This window comes from Phoca vitulina, unplaced genomic scaffold (assembly GCF_004348235.1).
Source record: "Phoca vitulina isolate PV1807 unplaced genomic scaffold, GSC_HSeal_1.0 scaffold5, whole genome shotgun sequence".
Lineage (NCBI taxonomy): Eukaryota > Metazoa > Chordata > Mammalia > Carnivora > Phocidae > Phoca > Phoca vitulina.
In genome coordinates, this window is record NW_022589708.1 from 29989063 (window position 1) to 30008706 (window position 19644).

General features: G+C 36.6%; 1 protein-coding gene across 14 annotated transcripts in view; it reads left to right on the forward strand.

The window, feature by feature from the left end:
• MYCBP2 (MYC binding protein 2) overlaps positions 1 to 19644 on the forward strand; it is a 283331-nt gene that overhangs the window by 35258 nt on the left and 228429 nt on the right. For all 14 annotated transcript variants that reach the window (XM_032402809.1, XM_032402810.1, XM_032402815.1 and 11 more), the window contains exons 2-4: positions 1544 to 1619; positions 9805 to 10020; positions 17479 to 17632. In XM_032402809.1, the coding sequence (XP_032258700.1) occupies positions 1544 to 1619; positions 9805 to 10020; positions 17479 to 17632 (446 nt within the window). The remainder of the gene's footprint in view (positions 1 to 1543; positions 1620 to 9804; positions 10021 to 17478; positions 17633 to 19644) is intronic.

The following is a 19644-nucleotide window of genomic DNA, read 5'->3' on the forward strand; positions in this document are numbered from 1 at the left end:
TAGAATTGCAGCAATAGAGATGTAGACAGATTCAAGAACTATTTACAAAACATAATTGACAAGATTTTGTGATTATTTTGGTTTAGGGAGTAAAGCTGAAGGGATGTCAAAGATAAATTTTCATATGCTTGTTCATGTCTATTTTGCTGACATTTTAGTATCTTGAACTTAAACATCTTTAAAATTGAACTGGGGGACCTGGGTGGGTAAGTCAGTTAAGCAACCGACTCTTAATTTCGGCTCAGGTCACAATCTCAGGATTGTGAGTTGGAGCCCCGCATCGGGCTCCATGCTGAGCATGGAGCCTGCTTAAGATGCTCTGTCTCCCTTTGTCCCTTCTCCCTCTAAAAAAAATTAAAAAAATAGGGGCACCTGGGTGGCTCATTCGGTTAAGCATCTGCCTTCGGCTCAGGTCATGACCTCAGGGTCCTGGGATCGAGCCCTGAGTTGGGCTCCCTGCTCAGCAGGGAGTCTGCTTCTCCCTCTCTGTCTGCTCTCTCTTGTTCTCTCTCACTCTAAATAAATTAATAAAATCTTTAAAAAAATTAAAAATAAATAGAAAAAATAGAACCTGTTTTTTCCTTTTGGAAACTCATTCTTCCCCTTGACTTCCCTGTTTTTGTGAATGACATCCCTATCTCCAGGTGGCCTAGGCGTACAACTTTTGTTTTGGTCACAACTTCCACTAAATTAGTTACCAAGTGTTAAGGACTTGACCTCTAGCATGTAGAGTCTCTTCCTTCCCCTCCTCCTCTTCCTCTTTTCTTTTCTTCCCCTCCGCCTCCTCTTCCTCCTCCTCAGTAGTATCCTCTTGCTAGATCATTAAATTATGTTTTTCATTGAAGTCTTTGAGCTCCTTGAGGGCAAGAACGGTCTTTTTCATCTTGTATTTTTAGTACCCATGTGTACCTCAGTATTAGAGACATACAAAAATATTAAATAAAATACATTGTTTTCCCTGACTCTTGTTTCTTCCACTATAATTCTTAATTCTTTTCCACATTTTCCCCCTCTCTTTCTCAAAGTCATTCAGGAGCATCCTTCTGCTTCAAGAATAATTTGGTCTTAGGCCCCTGAGGTTATGAAAAACTGGCTGCAGGATATGAGAAGAGTATGAGTTGGGGCTTTTTCTGTAGTAGTTTAGTAAAAATTGTCTCCTATCCCTTTTTACACTGTAGCCCTTGCAACTACGAAGAGTAGGTTTTTCTGGGAAGGGAATATACCTGATATTTATTAGCATCCCCACTGTTGAATAAAATTTTAAAAACTTCATTTGATGCCATTAACCTTTTTTAATTTTATAAAAATAGTTGCAAAATTCAATTTTTTGATCATTTAATGTATATTTCTTAGCATTCCAGTGTTGTGTTATTATCTCAATAGCTACATTGTGGGTTAGTATCTTATATGTACATCTAGAGTATATTGTTTCATAGAAAGTTTGTAGGAGAAATATTCAGATATCTACTTTGGAAGCACCTATTTTTCGTAGCTTTGTATGCCCTAATAATGAACTTTCATAATTCTTTTTTTCCACTTTTAGGAATAAGAAAATTTTAAATAAGAAGAAGTTGAAAAGAAAACAGAAGAGCAAATCAAAAGTGAAGACAAGAAGCAAGGTAAAACTGCTGACAATTTATAGGGAGTAAGGACTTTTTCATACAGTAATTGGAATAAAAATGCCAAGATTAAAAAGGTATAACTAGCAAACCATTTCATTTCTATTTTTTTTTTTTTTTTTTTTTAAGATTTTATTTATTTACGAGAGAGAGAATGACAGACAGAGAGCATGAGAGGGGGGAGGGTCAGAGGGAGAAGCAGACTCCCTGCTGAGGAGGGAGCCTGATGTGGGACTCGATCCCGGGACTCCAGGATCATGACCTGAGCCGAAGGCAGTTGCTTAACCAACTGAGCCACCCAGGCGCCCTCATTTCTATTTTTTTTATTTTAATTTTTAAAAAGCCCCTTATTACTTGGTTATACTATTTAGTTTCATCTTTGGAGCATTTCATGACCACTAGCCTGGAAGTTAATATCTGGGTGCTGAAAATTATTTACTATTTATTCATGTTATCTTTGATCAGTTCTTTGGGGGAACACATCCATTTCTCTTCTCTTTTTTCCACTCTAACTCATGTTCTAGAACTCATGTTCTAGAAACTGAGTAAATTGGCTTGTTAATTGGGACTTGGATTTGGCCTATGCATATGTCATGAGTTAGGGAGAATCTTGGTGTATCTATATTGTTCTGAGCTTCTTTTGGTGATGGGTGGCTGCAAAAGAAAAGGCAATATGGAGTATTTGAATTAGATGAGATCATAGAGAGCAAGGATATTTTTTTTCCCATCTAAAATGGAAATCTTTTCTATTAAATCTTAAACATTTCACTTTCTACCGAAGAGTCTTTTCTTTCAAACAGTACTAAGAAGCCTAGACAGGAGAAAGAGGGGAGTCATAACTATGATTTCTGCACAGCTCTACTTTTGGTTAAAGAAACAATAGTTTAGCTTGGCCTGTATATCATATTTAAGTTCTAAAGACAATTGTTTCCTGCCCTTTTTAATTAGTGTTCTTGCCATTTTGTAACTGAGAGAAATGTACTTTAAAGTAGTAAACCAAAAAATGAAATAAAAGTATAGGGGATGAAATTTATTTCATGGCACTATCTTGAGACACAGCTGGATCCATTGGTAATGTCAGCAAATCTGTGTCTTCATCACTTGCTTCTGCTTTCTTCTGTGGGTTTATTACCTATGGCTGAGGACAAAGGCTGCTGGGGGCTCCAACTTCATTTTCTTTGAGTGAGGGGCCATCTCCTTTATTAGTTCTAGCAGAAAGTCTTGGGTATGATTTTTGATTGACCTTCATCATTCACTTTGGCCTTGGAGATGGAGTACTTTGATTGGTTAGACTGAGTTATGTTTATAACCCTGTGATAGGTGATAGGTGAGCATCCTAATAATCAGGCCATGTGAAATGGGAGGGTAGTTACCCTACGGAAAATGTTGCTGGGTGGGCAGGTAAATGATTTATGTTCACTATATCATTTCTTATTACTTATTACTTCTGCTTTTGGGATAAAAGAGGGAAATGGAGAACATTCTTAATATACTTGTTATATAGTCATTTGGATTTTCAGCCTCTACCCCTTTTCCACTTTTTGGTGTTATGTGCAAAGTCAGAGTATGGGAATCTTGAAAATCTTTTTTAAGTTCTTTTAAGGTTTCATTTAGTGATGTTCCTAAAAGTGGGGGCATATGATATCGAGGAAAAGGTGGGAATTCAGGGTCTTTCATTCCCTTCAATTCTGTCTCTAACTTTGTGCCTTTAGTAATTCATCTCTCTTCTCTTGGCCTCAGGTTTTATATCTGCTTTTTAAGAGCACCTTGTGATAAGAGTGATACAAAAAAAGTTACTCATTTTTTCCTAAAACATTAATTGCATACTGACCATGTGCAGGCCTTATGCTGGGTATTTGGAATAGAAAGATGAGTAAGAAATGGTTTCTGCTTATGATGGGCATATAAAATAATAAAATAGTGTTGTTATTCTCCCTGCCTCTTTTACTGTTTCTGGACTATTTTTCATTCATCTTTTTAAAAAAAGTTATTTTAAAAATGCCAATGAGCATATATTTAAGAACGAGCATTTCTTTTCAGCAAATGAAATAAGATACCATTTAGCTATACCACTTTATTTCCTTGTTTATTGCTGTCATTGGCCCCTCTATTTCTTCTCATCCATTAGCCATCTCCTTCATTCAATTTCCTTCTTATTCAGAGTAGAAAGCACAATCTTTAAAAAAAAAAAAAAGGAGGGACGCCTGGGTGGCTCAGTTGGTTAAGCGACTGCCTTCGGCTCAGGTCATGATCCTGGAGTCCTGGGATCGAGTCCCGCATCAGGCTCCCTGCTCAGCCGGGAGTCTGCTTCTCCCTCTGACCCTCCCCCCTCTCATGTGCTCTCTCTCCCTCATTCTCTCTCTCAAATAAATAAATAAAATCTTTAAAAAAAAAAAAAAAAAAGGAAACTTCTTCAACATCCTGCTACTAAACATGCCTGGGTCTTAGGTTAGGATATTTAATAGCAGAGTTTTGAAAGATATCATCAAGGTTTAGAAAATTTCCATCAGTCTCAAGCATTTTCCTCATCCTTTGCTGCATTCCATCTCTCCCTACTGCTATGGCTCTAGGCAACCACAGATGTACTTTCTGTCATTATAAATTAGTTTTTATTTTCTAGAATTTCATATAAATGTGATCATGCAGTGTGTACTCTTCTGTATCTGGCTTCGTTCCCTCAGCATGATTCTGAGTTGTGTCCATATAGTTGTATATATTAACAGTTCTATTTTTTTTGCTGATGAGTATCCAATTATTTAGATATATCTTAATTTGTTAACCCATTTACCTGTTGATAGACATTGTGATATTTCCAGTTTTTGGCTATCACAAATGAAGCTGCTCTGAATATTTGTGTATTAGTCTTTGCGTGGATATATGTTTTTGTTTTTTGGAAGGATAAACACCTAGAAGTGGAATGAGTAGGTGCTGTTTCCTTCCATGATTTGCCAGAAGACTGATAAGTCTCAAAAGCAACTTACAGTAATGGCTAAGATTTATTACAGCCAAAGGTACAGAATAGGCAGCAGGAAAGAGAAATGAATAGTATTAGTGGTGTCTAGGGAGTTATGGCATAGGCTTTCTAGTCCTTCCTTGTCTGAGCACACAGGACATGCTTTCTCTCTGGCAGTGAACTACAAGGATATGTATGGAATATTTCTGTCCAGGAAAGCCCACTTGAGTCTTAGGATATGAGACTTTTATGGGGGATTTTGTCACACATAGACTTGTCCTGCTTTGCAATCAACCATGGTATGTGAAACTCAGGTGCACATCATCAGTCTTGATGTTTGTACAAAGCTATTGAACAAGCCAGTAGGCATGGTCCATTGCTCTGGGTGTATTTTACAAAACCATCAGTAACTAACACAAAGAAAAGTCTAAAGACCACATTCCTAAGGATTGGCCCACAGTCAGTCCTGGTTCCCTTGGGGAAATGCAAGGAATAAGCAGTCGAACCTGCATTGTTAACTCTTTCCTCATGGGTGGCATGGTAGATGAATGTTTAACTGTTAAAAAACTATTCAGACTATTTTCCAGAGTGTAATTATTGCATTTTACTGTTCCACCAGTAGTGTATGAGAAATCCAGTTGCCTTACATCTTTGCAAACACATGGTATCGTTAGCATTTAAAATTTTAGTCATTCTAAATACATAGGGGTATTTCACTGTGGTTTTCTCTTGGTTTTCTCTAATGACTAATGATGTAAACATCCTTTCATGTGCCTTTGGCTATTCATATCTTTTTATTGTGAAATGTCTTTCCTATCTTGCCTTACCTTTTTATAATTGTCTTATTACTGAATTGTCAGAGTTCTTTATGTACTCTAGATACAAGTCCTTTGTCAGATACCTGTATTACAAATAATTCTTCCTGTTCTGTGGCTTGCTTTATTGTTTTTGTATAGTGCTTTAGAGAACAAAAGTTTTTAAGTTTCATAAATGTAATTGATTATTTTCTTACATATATGATTCATGTATTTTGTGTTCTAAGAAATCTTTGTCTACCCCAAGGTCACATAGATTTTTTTCTATATTTTCTTCTAGAGATTTTATAGTTTTAGCTGCTATACTTAGGCCTGTGATACATTTAGAGTTAAGTTTTGTGTATGGTATGAAATAAAGGTTCATGTTCATTTTTTTTCATATTGGTATTGAGTTGATTGGCATTATTTTTACAAAGACTTCTCTTTTTCTGTTGAATTGTCTTAGCACCTTTATAAAAAATAAGTTGACCATATTCATTTGAGCCTATTTCTGGAATTTATTTTTATTTAATTGATCTATATATCTATCTTTACACCAATACCACACTGTTTTCTTTACAGTAGTTTTTTTTTTTTTAAGATTTTTTATTTATTTATTTGAGAGAGAAAGAATGAGACAGAGAGAGCATGAGAGGGAGGAGGGTCAGAGGGAGAAGCAGACTTCCCGCCGAGTGGGGAGCCCGATGCGGGACTCGATCCCAGGACTCCAGGATCATGACCTGAGCTGAAGGCAGTCGCTTAACCAACTGAGCCACCCAGGGGCCCTCTTTACAGTAGTTTTGAATTCAGGTCATATGTCTTCCAACTTTGGTCTTTTTAAAAAAAATTGCTTTAGTTACTTTAGGTCCTTTACATTTCTATATAAATTTTAGAATCAGCTTGCCAATTCTATTTTAAAAGTCTCTAGAATTTTTATTGGGGCTTCATTGAATTTGTAGATTTGAGGAAGAGTTGCCATTTTAATGATATTAAATCTTCTAATCAATGAACATGGTTTATCTCTATTCTCTTTTTTTTTTTTTTAAGATTTTATTTATTTATTTGACGTAGAGAGACACAGTGAGAGAGGGAACATAAGCAGGGGGAGTGGGAGAGGGAGAGGGAGAAGCAGGCTTCCTGCGGAGCAGGGAGCTCGATGGCGGGGCTCAATCCCAGGACCCTGGGATCATGACCTGAGCCAAAGGCAGACGCTTAACGACTGAGCCACCCAGGCGCCCCTCTATTCTCTTTAAGTTTTCCTTAATTTCTCTCAGCAGTGTTATTTTGGTTTTCAGTGTACAGAGCTTGCACATAATTTTATTAATTTTTTTTTTTTTTAAGATTTTATTTATTTATTTGACAGAGAGAGACAGCCAGAGAGGGAACACAAGCAGGGGGGAGTGGGAAAGCGAGAAGCAGGCTTCCGCTGAGCAGGGAGCCTGATGCGGGGCTCGATCCCAGGACCCTGAGATCACGACCCGAGCTGAAGGCAGTCGCTTAACCAACTGAGCCACCCAGGCGCCCCTAATTTTATTAAATTTAACTGTAATTTTGTATTTTTGATATTATAAATGCTGTTATTTAATTTTTTAAAAAATTTTGAGATGATCATAGTAATGCAGTTGTAAGAAATAATACAGAGATCCTGTATACCCTTCACTTGTTTTTTCCAATTACTAAGGTATTGCATTACTGTAGTAAAAATCACAACCAGGAAATCAATATTGATCCAACCTACTGAACTTACTCAGATTTCACCAGTTTTACATGTACACATTTGTGTTTATATGTGGATGTATATTTAGTTCTATGCAGTTTTATCAGATGTGTGGATCTGTGGACCATTACTGCAGTCAATATGTACAAGACTTCTATCACAAGGATCCTTTTTGCTACTCTTAAATAGCCACAGACATTACCCCACATTCACCCTCTCCCTAGCCCCTGGCATTCACCAATCTATTCTCCATTTCCGTAATTTTTTCATTTCAAGAATGTTATATAAATGTAATCATGGGTATTGGCCTTTGCCACACAGCATAATTCCCTTGACATTTATCTCATTTGTTGCATATATCATTGGTTTGTACCTTTTTATTGCGGAGTAAGCATTCCATGGTAAAGATATATCATGTCTTCCGCAAATAAATTTGTTTTCTAGTAGGTAGCATTCACCCATTAAAGGACATCTGAGTTGTTTCTCTTTTTTGGTTATTTTGAATAAAACTGGTATGAATATTCATGTGCTGGTTTTTGAATGAACTTTCTTTGGTATTAATGTCCAACAGTGCAGTTGCTGGATTGTACTGTAAGGTGCGTATTTAATTTTGTAAGAAACTGCCATACTTTTTTCCAGAGTGGCTGGATCATTTTACATTACCATTAACAATGTATAAGAGATCCAGTTTCTCCACATCTTCACCAGCATTTGGTGTTGTCATTATTTTTTATTCTAGCCAGTCTGATAGGTTTGTATTATATCTTATTTTGTTTTAATTTACATTTTCCTGATGGCTCACCAAAGTGAACTTATTATTTGCCTTCTGTATATCTTCTTCAGTGACATGCCTGTTCATGTCTTTTGCCCATTTTCTAAATTGAATTGCTTATTTGTTTGTTTTTTACTGTTGAGTTTTGAAAATTCTTCATATATTCTGCATGCTAGTCTTTTGTCAGGTATGCAAATATTTTCTCCCAGTCTGTAACTTAAATGCTATTATTTTTCTAAATTATATTTTCCAAATGTTCATTCTTAGTATGTAAATACCTTAACTTTTTTTAAACATGATCGGGTATCCTGTGACTTCGCTAAATCCACACATTATTTCTAGTGGCTTTTTTGCAGATATTTTGATTCTCTACATGTCTTCCGCAAATAAATTTGTTTTCTAGTAGGTAGTTCTTCCTTTCTAACTTACCTTATATTCCTTTTTTTTTTTTTTTAAGATTTTATTTATTTATTTGACAGAGAGAGAGATAGCGAGAGCAGGAACACAAGCAGGGGGAGTGGGAGAGGGAGAAGCAGGCTTCCTGCTGAGCAGGGAGCCGGACGTGGGGCTCAATCCCAGGACCCTGGGATCATGACCTGAGCCAAAGGCAGCCGCTTAACGACTGAGCCACCCAGGCGCCCCTATCCTTTTTCTTGGCTTATTACACTAGCATATCTAGTACAATGTTGAATCGTATTGCTGAGAATAGGTATCTTTTCCTTGTTTGCATCTTAGGGTGCAGGCATTCAGTCTTTTACTATGTTAGATGTGAGTATTTCATAGATGCCTTTTATCCAGTTTTGGAAATTTTCTTTTATTCTTAGTTTACTTATACTTTTTATCATGAATAAGTGTTTGATTTGTGTCAAATGCTTTTTCCATGTTTATTTAGAGTATCATATGTTTTTTCTATTGTTTTTACTGGTATGGGGAATTATACTGATTTCTTTTCCAGTGTTGTTACCAGCTGGTTTTTTGGTAGATCATGATGGTAGATCTTTTTCATATGTTCTTGGATTTGGATTGGTAATAATTGCTTGTTTTCAATATCTCTGGAAGGCATACTTACATGTTATTTGTCAATTAACTTTGGTGTATATTTTTTCTAACGAGTATTCCCCTTTTTCCCCAATTATTAATGGAAGAAGGGTAGAATTTTGAGACCAGTGTTTTTGGTACTTGAGGTGTACTTCCTGGACATACTCTAATTTTTGGAACTTGCATTAAACCAGTTCTGTATATTTATCATGTAAGTGTTGATCTCAGAAATGTGATTGTGGTCTGATGAATAAAATGCTGGGACAAAACAGAAATTGACTATTTAGTTTTAACAATTAAATTACCAAGCATGTGATTTTTAGTATTTATTAAGACTGATAGCTAGGAGAGAGCTTCAGGAAAGCATATGTCCATAATCTGCAGAAATCTAATTTCCTAACTTTATCATTATTTAAATGAGAATGAAATTAGAAAAATTGACTAAAATTAAGGGTTTGGTTTTGTTTTTTTAGTTCTGATTTCTGTTTAAGTCCCTAAATCTACTTTTTAAAGAAATCAAAATGTAATTCAACAGTTGTAGTAGGTCATTGAGACTCTAATACATCTCATGTCCCTTAGAAAAACACCAAATTAATATTCTGTGATACTACAACAGTTAAGCTTTGTTGGCTCTATTCCTATCGTGGGATAAAAGGGCATTCCTGTTAGATTCTTTGCCACTCTCCAGCCCTTATCAGTTTGGTTATTGCTCTGTTACTTAGAAAGTAGTGAAGTGTGGAAGAAAGGGTACGTACTATAAGTTGAGTTGGTAGACTTAGATTATCTTTGCTGTCACATATTTGACTTCTGCAAGTCATCTAGCATGTCTAATCTTTAATTTTTTATTTGAAATGAGAATTGGTGATGATGGAAAAGAATATGAAATTGAAATATTATATCTTATATTGCAGTCTGAAAACTTGGAGAATACAGTAATCATACCAGATATTAAACTACATAGCAATCCTTCTGCATTCAATATTTATTGCAATGTACGCCATTGCGTTCTGGAATGGCAGAAAAAGGAAACATCGTTGGCAGCTGCATCCAAGAACTCTGTGCAGAGTGGAGAATCAGATAGTGATGAAGAGGAGGAATCCAAAGAGCCCCCTATCAAGCTTCCAAAGGTAAGTCACTAAGTTCCACTTGGATGGATAACCTACAGATGTTTCAACTATACTACAAATATTTATATTTCTAAAATACCTTGCTTTTTATAAAATTGTGCACTAAAACTTAACAGGGCTTATGGGTAAAAACAGGTTTGGGGCAGACCAGACTATGCAACTTTATAACTGGAGTGCTAACAAAGTCAATAATTGGTAGCTCAGTGGTGAGTGCTTGGACAGCCCAGGAAAAAAGATCAGGGGCTTTTTTTTTTTTTTAATTTTTTTATTGTTATGTTAATCCCCATACATTACATCATTAATTTTAGATGTAGTGTTCCATGATTCATTGTTTGTGCATAACACCCAGTGCTCCATGCAGAACATGCAGGGGCTTTTAATAATGTACAAAAGCAGTAAAGTGGAAATGGTGGCTTGTAAGCCTTGAGCCATTGCAGATAGAAGTGGAGCTCTGAGCCTGTGGGCTGCCATTAAGGTGGGCATAAGCAGAACTGCAAACTACCACAAGCCAAGAGCCATAGAAAGCTGGGGGTGCTCCCTTCTGGGGCGGGAACCCAAGGTACGGGTATGCATTTTTATTTTTCTTGAACTAGAACTAGAAGAGCTCCTGGCTGTGCAGCTGCTGAGCTAAGAACTTTCGCCTTTTCTGCCTGAGGATATAATTGTACTCTTGCCACTTTGGCTCCCCTCGCCCTATGAAAACATTACATATGAAGCAATAAGACTTCTACATTGTTCTGATATCATTCCCTATTTACCAGAGACATGTAAGCTAATTGGTGTTATAAAAATATGTATGGTAGTAGAACAAGCTATTCTTAAGGAACTCCTTTAGTATTAGTATATTTCAAGACTGTAATGTTATTTTATATATAGTATTTTTTTCTATATAGTAGGTATAGTTTGTATTTCTAACAAAAGACATATAGACATATTTTTAAAAGGGTACCTTTATCATAAATGATTTATGCATATTGCTTTTTTCTAAATATAGATATTTTAAAATGATTTCCTTTATCATAAATGATTCAGGTCTATGGCCTTTTTACTAAATGGATACCTTAAACCTATGCCTTGAAAACTTTTTTATACACACCCAGGGGAGCTATCATGCAAATATTGTGCTACTTGAAAATAGCAGCCAAGATAGAAAGTATGTTCCTGATCTGATTTTTTTTTTGTTGCGCATTTCATGGTGGCTATTTCTAAGTGCACCACTGTCCTTAATCATTACTGTCAGGTTCTTCTCACCTTATGCTGAGCGGATGACTTGCTTCCTGTTTCATAGAGTAAGAGAGGTTTTGTGAACTTCCTCAGCCTTTTAGTCAGCCGTCTTCAAATATCCTTCTCCTGGGACTCTTCTTCCTTTAGTCCCTTTCTCTCTAGTATCCTTAGGTGTACCTTCTCTACACTTAAAACAAGCAAGCTCATCTTTTCCGTGTACGTTCCTCTAGGTAGAGAGTTTTCCATCAAGTACTGACATGTCAGGAAATAGAGTACAGTGATTAAGAACCTGGGCAGTGGAGTCAAACTGTCCGGGCCCAGACACTCACCATTAAAAATACTAGCTCTGTGATGCTGGGAAAGTTATTTGCCTTATTTGTGCCTCAGTTTTGTTGTCTATGAAATGGAGATAGCGTCTACCTCACAGGGTTGTAGTGAGGATTCAGTGAGTTAATAAATGTCATAGTTATAAGTAGTTAGAAGTATCAGGTTAGGTGCAAACACGGGGCAAACAAGAAATTGTGTAGGTGCAAATGAATTTGAGTTACTTTTCAAGGAACTCTTCAATTTATTAATAAATATGTCAGAGGAAGTCAAACTTCTGGACAGTCTCTGAAATCATGTGACAAGCGAGGGGGAAGAAGTGCTGAGATGTCTTTATGCAGAGGCACTCAGAATGCTGTGGGGTTTGGGCTTGGGTGGGGACTGGAACTCCCAGGTGATGTGTTTGGCAGTCATTTGCATGACATGAAGGACTGATACAGAAGAAGAGATGAGGCCTTCAGAAGGACTTGAGGTGATGGGAATTTGAGGGCAGGTGAGAAATGTTAGCATTCTTCTTTTCCTTTTGGCCATTTCTGCTCCAGATGCTACTCTTTTCCATCAGTTCCTTTTCTTTGTAGTTGTTCCTCTCTTGCTCCTCCTGCGTGTGTGGCTCTCACTTTCCTTCTTTTCACTGTGGTTTTTTCCTCTCCTACTCCTTTTCTCTTGCATAACTAAGATAGTTTTTATTCGTTGAAATATCACTTCGATGCAATTTTATTTTCTCCTTGAATTTTAAAAGTTGAGTTGAATTTGATTATTATATAGACCTTGCTTGTCAGGTTTCTTTGCCTTTTCTTTTTTGTAGGTCAGCAATCATTGATATTTTAAAAAGAACTTTCTTACTGCCACCTAAATGCTTCATATTAAGTTTTCTACCTAAAACACAGATTTTAGGGGCGCCTGGATGGCTCAGTCGGTTAAGCGTCTGCCTTCATCTCAGGTCATGATTCCGGGACTCTGGAATTGAACCCCACATTGGGCTCCCTGCTTGGCGGGGAGCCTGCTTCTCCCTCTGCCTCTCTCTCTCTCTCTCTGTCTCTTATGAATAAATAAATAAAATCTTAAAAAAAAACCTAAAAACAAAAAACAAAACAGTTTTTACCCAGCTCAAACCATCTTTCACTATCTGACTTCCAGATCCTCTAAAGTGTTCCAAGCTTTATAACTACGTAATTTTTAATAGTTATTTTTAGGATTCATACTTCGCTTTCAGTCTCATTTGCTGCTAGTCATGCCACATATTTTGTTAAGAGATATAGACTTAGATAGACTTATTTGTTTACTTCTTAAGTTTATTTACTTCTAAATTCTTTTTTGAGTTATAGCAAGCTTTATATTAGGCCCTGAAAACAAAATCAGGAGACACAGTCCCTACCCTCAAGAAAGTTATGTCTGGCAGGGATAGCAGGCATGTCTAGTGACTTAAGGCTTCCTAGGACATGGTAGGTGTAGTGTAACATAGTGGAGTAAGACTGCAGCGCTGACTGCAGATGCACGTGCAGGTAGAGGGAACAGCATCGTCGTCAAAGTACAAGCGCTCTGTTTTTGGCCAGAGTGGAGTAGCTGAGTAGGGCGAGAGGCAGAGAGCAGCAGCTAGATTGGGAAGGGCCTTCTGTGTCCTGCAGCCACTTTCAGATTTTGTCTTGTGATTTGGAAATATTGAGAATTTTGAGTGAGAGACTTTTTTTTTTTTTAAGATTTTATTTATTTATTTGAGAGAGAGACAGAGATAGGGAGAGAGAGCACAGGTGGGGAGGAGAGGGAGAAGCAGACTCCCCACTGAGAAGGGAGCTCCACGTGGGGCTCGATCTCAGGACCCTGGGATCATGACCTGAGCCGAAGGCAGATGCTCAACCGACTGAGCCACCCAGGTGCCTCTAAGCAAGAGACTTTGATCAGACTTGTATTTTAGTAAAGTTCCGTGGGTGCTAGTAAGACAGATCACTAGAGGGTGGTGAGATTAGAGCAGAGGGACCAGTTAGGCAGCTATTACAGTTGTCCACGAAGGGTGACTGACGGTTGGGATGAGGGTAGTGGTAGTGTTTGGCATAGAGGAAATGTTAAGGAAGCAGAATTGACAGGAATTAGTAATTAGTTGATTATGAAACCTGACAGAAGGTGAAATCTAAACATATTTCTGAAGTTTCTGGGTGGTAATGCCGTTTACTGCAAGAGGGAGTACTGGAGGAGAAACACCACTTTGCTGGAATGACGTTGAGGTGTCCCATGTACACTATACAGGGCTGAAGTTCCAGAGAAATGTCCCAGCTAAAAATAGAGATTTGGGAGCTATTAAGGTGTGGGGGAAGAAGGTGAAATGAAATTCTGTTAGAGATAGGATGGGGGTGGGATCAAGAACATTGCTTAAAAATTGTTAGCTTTGAGAAGTTCTAAGAACACTCCTTTTGGGTATGAAGAGAAGGGAAGAAGGTGGTAGTAGTCAACGATAAATTTGTATGTCAGAGGATAGGAACGTAGACTGAGAGGCAGAATTCTTCCTCTTCTTCTTTTTGCCCTCCTCCTCCTCTGCTGCCGCTCTTTCTCCACCCTTTCTTTCACTGCCCTCTAATTTTTATTCTTTATTATTTGTAAATGTCATCTCTACCAAATATTTGCTTTATATAAAAAATCCTGAAAGTCAGTATACTTTCCTCTGTAGTAATATATAAATCTACTTTTGGTTTCCTCTCCAGTTTTTTAAAATGTATTCTGGAAGTATTAGAATGGATTCTAGGACTTTAAAAACAATTTTTAACTTATAGTTGACATGCAGTGTTATACTGGTTTCAGGTATAGAGCATACAGATAATTCTGTACATTTCAAAATACTCACCATGATAAGTGCAGTCATCATCTGTCACCACACAACATTATTACAATATTATTGACTATATTCTCTATGCTGTACTTTTCATCTCCAGGACTTACTTATTTTTTAACTGGAAGTTTGTACCTCCTAAGCCCCTTCATCTATTTTGCCAATCCCCTACCCCTTCCCTCTAGGACATTTTAATAGAACAAGATACAATTTCTAATGGCAAAGAATTTATTATTCCATCTAAATGTAACTAAACTTTTATGTTCATACTTGTTAGTGAAATAATAAAGTCACTTTGGGAAATAATATGATTTGAGGAGAGCAAAAATAAAACCTTGGAAAACTCATTTTTCTTTGGCCAAGCATGTTTTTATTTTACTTTTCCCAGCAGTGACATTGGACTGGCTGTATCAGATAGTTATTTGGGTTTGTGTTCCTTCAAGTATAATAGAGAGCCTTCGGGATTTAATTATTTGAAAGCAACTGTAAAAGAAAAATTCAGTAAATTTACAAAAGACTATTTTCTGAAGAGAAGTGGAAGACTATGTGTTGGGTAGTTGGTTATGGTTTATCATCGAAAATATTGAAGCTTAGGGGCGCCTGGGTGGCTCAGTCGGTTAAGCGTCTGCTTTTGGCTCAGGTCCTGATCCCAGGGTCCTGGGATCGAGTCCCGCTTTGGGCTCCTTGCTTAGCGGGGGTCTGCTTCTCCCTCTCCTGCTGTGTGTGCTCTTTCTAGCTCTCACTCTTTCTCAAATAAAAAAATAAAATAAAATAAAAAGGCCTCAGTGTGTAAAGTGCAATTTCAAAGTTCATACATACAGTAAAATACGCTCAGCCAAACCTCAGGGGAAAACACTTATTTCACAACATCTTTTATTTCTCAGTTCAATAATTCAAAGCTAGATATGTTGGAAAACTTGAGGTTGATTTTTATTTTGTTGTATATTGAAAACATATCGCTATTCTGGAAACGACGTAGTTTTCCCCCTTATTAAAAAAATTTTTTTGTGAAGTAAGGTACAGATGAGTAGGGAGAATCTATAGTGTGGTTAATCTAGACAGATGGGTAATTTCTCTCTCCTTATCATTTGACTAACATTTTATGGGTATGTCTCACCAAAACCAGCCAGTGTTCTATTCCTAAGCAGCATACCTGAGTTTCTTACTGTCATACATTTGTTCTTACACCCTAAGCTTACCAGAGAGACAACTCAGGAACTTGTTCAGTAGGTAGCCTTACTCTTTTTGGTAAGGTTCAATACTTTCTCTGTTACTGTAGGGATTTTATATAAATAAACCCTAGCTAAGAATGTTACCTGTGAAGATTCTCCTTTGGCTTTTGAAAAGTCATGATTGATAGCAGTAGAGTAAGCATTCTTGAAGACTGCAAGAATATAGTAGTCTCCCATTGGCCTGAGAATAGAGCTCCACGTTTTGTGTTTAGGAGATCGTTGAGTTCAGATTCATTTCCTGTAAGTACGTAAGCAGATAGAAATCTTAAACAGCACGTTTTTATTTTTTAGTCTATTCCAGGAAGAGAAACTTGTATCAACTGGAAAATTTTCACTGCTTAGTGCATTTAATCAATTGAAACTTTATACAGGCAACTTCTGTAATCTTAGTTACAACTAAGTCTGCTAGAATTTTAGATAACTTCTCTAAAAACAGTCCTGCTAGTTATTTTAACTTCTCAGTCATACCTGTATTCTTCAGAAACCTTGTAAATGATAATCAAAACTGCAACTGACTTTCCTGGAACTGATTTGACCATTGTCTGGAGATATATTTCTGAGTTGCAGTGGTTTTTAGCACACAACTGAGAGAGCAATTAAACAAATATTTATTATATGCGTATCATGTGTCGGGCACTGGGCTAGCCACGGGACATATTAAGCTAGTTCAAACATGCTCCTTGTCTATGAGGAGACCACAGTTTAGTTATGAAAAAGGAAACAAAAATAGTGAGCTAACTATAATATAATAAATGGCATAACAGAAGTCTCTCAACTGGGTAAGGGTCATGTACAAGGCTCATTTATTCTGGTAGAGTATAAATTCTTAGAAGACAGGGACTAGTGTAATGTGTATCTTCATATCTCCTGTAGTGAGTTTGCCAAAGTAAGTGCTTAGGAAATATTTATGTAATATGTGATTAATGCACAGATCTCAGCCTAGAGAATATTCTTCTGCTGTTATGTCCAACAGAATTAATGCTTTGATGCATTTCTACTAATTAGTCTTGTTTTAACTTTTTCTGTTACTTCTTCAAATAATTTAACACCTTCTAAAAAGATCTTATACATCTATTTCTCAAAATATTGTCACTGACTGAGAAATGGGATTTCATTGTTGTTCTGTCAGTCCTCTGAAGGTATCTCCCAATACCAGGTCATCACATTTCTCTGTCAATCTTTAGCTGCAGATTTCTCTATCTTTTGCTAGATAGTGAGTCAGATTTTTCCTTGGTCCTGATGAGGGTGATAAGATAATTAAAGTAAAAATAGTAGTGATCTTTTAAGTAGGCAGTTTTTAATTCTTTTTGTGATAAATCCTACAAGAAGGGGGAAACCATCAGTAAATAATAATGTGATTGTACCATTATAGGAAGGGCTAAGATGAAAAAACTCCTTTTTAAATCTCTTCATTTATGAGTTATATTGACTTTTTCTGGTCATAAGTAACAATTGACATGACTTTTAATGAAAGAATGCTGATTTGTACTTGAGTACAGCCAAATGAACTTTTAAATTAATAGAGTTTATTTTTTCTGAGTGAATGTAACCTAGTATCTAGTACACTCTTAACAATTTTCATGATTTTTCTTATGGCTTCCTTATGCTATAACTACTTATAAAATAGTGCCATTATTTTTTAACCTTCCATATCACTAGATGGTTTTCTGAATCTTGGGTGGTTGTGTTTTTTTCATTTTTTTTTTAATGTGTTTCTTTTTGTTTTTGCCTCGTAAATATGGCAGCATTAATCATTTGCTGTGTAAATAAGCTATACTGGTTCAACTGCCTGGAAAGTGTTATTAGCTTACCTGTTTTAAGGTACATATATATTATTTTTTTTTTTTTCATCTTAAACAGATCATTGAGGTTGGACTTTGTGAAGTTTTTGAATTGATCAAGGAGACGCGATTTTCTCATCCATCCCTGTGCCTCAGGAGTCTCCAGGCCCTGCTTAATGTACTTCAGGGTCAGCAGCCAGAAGGCCTCCAGTCAGAGCCACCTGAGGTCCTAGGTAAGAGCTCAGGGCATTAAATGAAGTCTTTAAATGTAAATAGCTTCTCCTATGAAGCATATACATGTAGCAGCTTGTAATGCAGTTTTGTTTTTGTTTTTGTTTTTTTAATTATGGTATTAAAACAGCAGGGGTATAAATTTTAAGGTATTTTGCTATGTTCTACTAGAGTTATAGTTTAAGACTTACAATTCACGCACAGACATTTCTTGATTATTGTGAGGATGGGGAAAAAGCAAAACATTAATCGTTGGAACCCAGAAATAATCCCAAGCCTTATAGTTACTATTAACTTAAGCCGTTCTTGTTAAACCTTAGGCCAAAATAGTGAACACTGACTTTCTCTAACTTTATGTGTTATTCTGGGTAGTTAAAAAAATGGGAAGAGTGGAACCAGATGCTACCAACCCAAAACAGCACATCTAGTTTCCCAACAGAGGGCATTTCTTCTGTATTCATTGTAAATAAAAATCAATTTTTGTTATAGATAATGCTTTTGAATTAGTAGCAACTTCCAATAAGTAAATACGTTTGCTTTTTGTAAAATGTATTTGGATTTTTTGAATACATGCCTTTCGTGTTACTGATAAAGGTTCAACACATAATCCAGTAAGCAAGTTAGGAGCTCTTGAGGAATAGAAATAGAGATGGGCCATAAGTTTGAAATTGGCTGTTGTTTTTCTCTGATGCTAACCATGGGCCTTGAAAGTCTAGAGTTTTCTAAATCTCAAGCATTAGTTCATGTCTGAGTCATGTGGGTCCTATCTGTGGAGTTTCTGATTCAGTAGATTTGGCATGGAGCCCAAGAATTTGCATTTAGAATACATTTCTGGGTAATGTGCCAGTGCAGCTCACCTGGGGACCACACTGCTGGTCTGGACTAGAGTTTGATCTTTTTTTCCAACTTGGTTATTTGCTGTTTATTAGATCCACATGCAAGAACCTAATTACGTGTCATACTGGTTTTGTTTTGGTTGTGGTTTTTTGGAGGGGAGGGAATCAGTTTTTGTGTTTGATTGATTTTTTGTTTGGTTTAGTGGGTGAGGGGAGTGCTTGCCAGGAAAACAAGCTGAAGATTTAAGAAAAACAATACCCTCCCCCACTCCATGTTGTTAAATACTACTATACTACTAAATAAAAGCTGTCATATGGCACGTTGTTGATTATTGTTATGGTAACACCAATGATCATATTGCTATTGTGATATGTTACTTGGCATCACAGCATCTTACTAAAGCTTTTATTTATTTAATTGATTTAAGAATATTTTGCTGTTCTTAGCTCTGATTTGTCAATTAACAAATAATTGAAATATTTAAAATATCCACTAAAACCTGTATATCCTGTTTATTACTTTGAATAACATGCTGATCATTTCTTTTTCCTAGATCTCCTGGCATACCCTTGTCTTTTATCAGTTGTTACACATCTTATTTTGTATCCAGTCTATATATAAATACTCCCTTTCCTTTATTCTTTTCAAAACAGATCTTGTTCATAATACTGTTTTTGAAATTATCATGTGTGCTTTAGCTTAATCATCTTCTATCAAAACTTTCACCTGATTAATTTGTCTGGTTTTGTTTTTGTTTTTGTTTTCTTGTTAACAGTTTCAGATGCTGCTGTACTTCTTTGGTCTCTCTTTTATCCTTTCAGGGTTTACTTCTGATCTCTTCACCGCTTTGATTTATTTTTCTATTGAGGGATTTACCATCACTTTATATTTCTTATTTTGTTTAATTAGCTCAAAGATGTAGTTTGGCTGTTTAAAACTAAATTTCTGGGGCGCCTGGGTGGCTCAGTTCGTTAAGCGACTGCCTTCGGCTCAGGTCATGATCCTGGAGTCCCTGGATCGAGTCCCGCATCGGGCTCCCTGCTCGGCAGGGAGCCTGCTTCTCCCTCTGACCCTCCCCCCCTCTCATGTGCTCTCTCTCTCTCATTCTCTCTGTCTCAAATAAATAAAATCTTTAAAAAAAGAAACAAACAAAAAAAAAACAAAAAAAAACTAAATT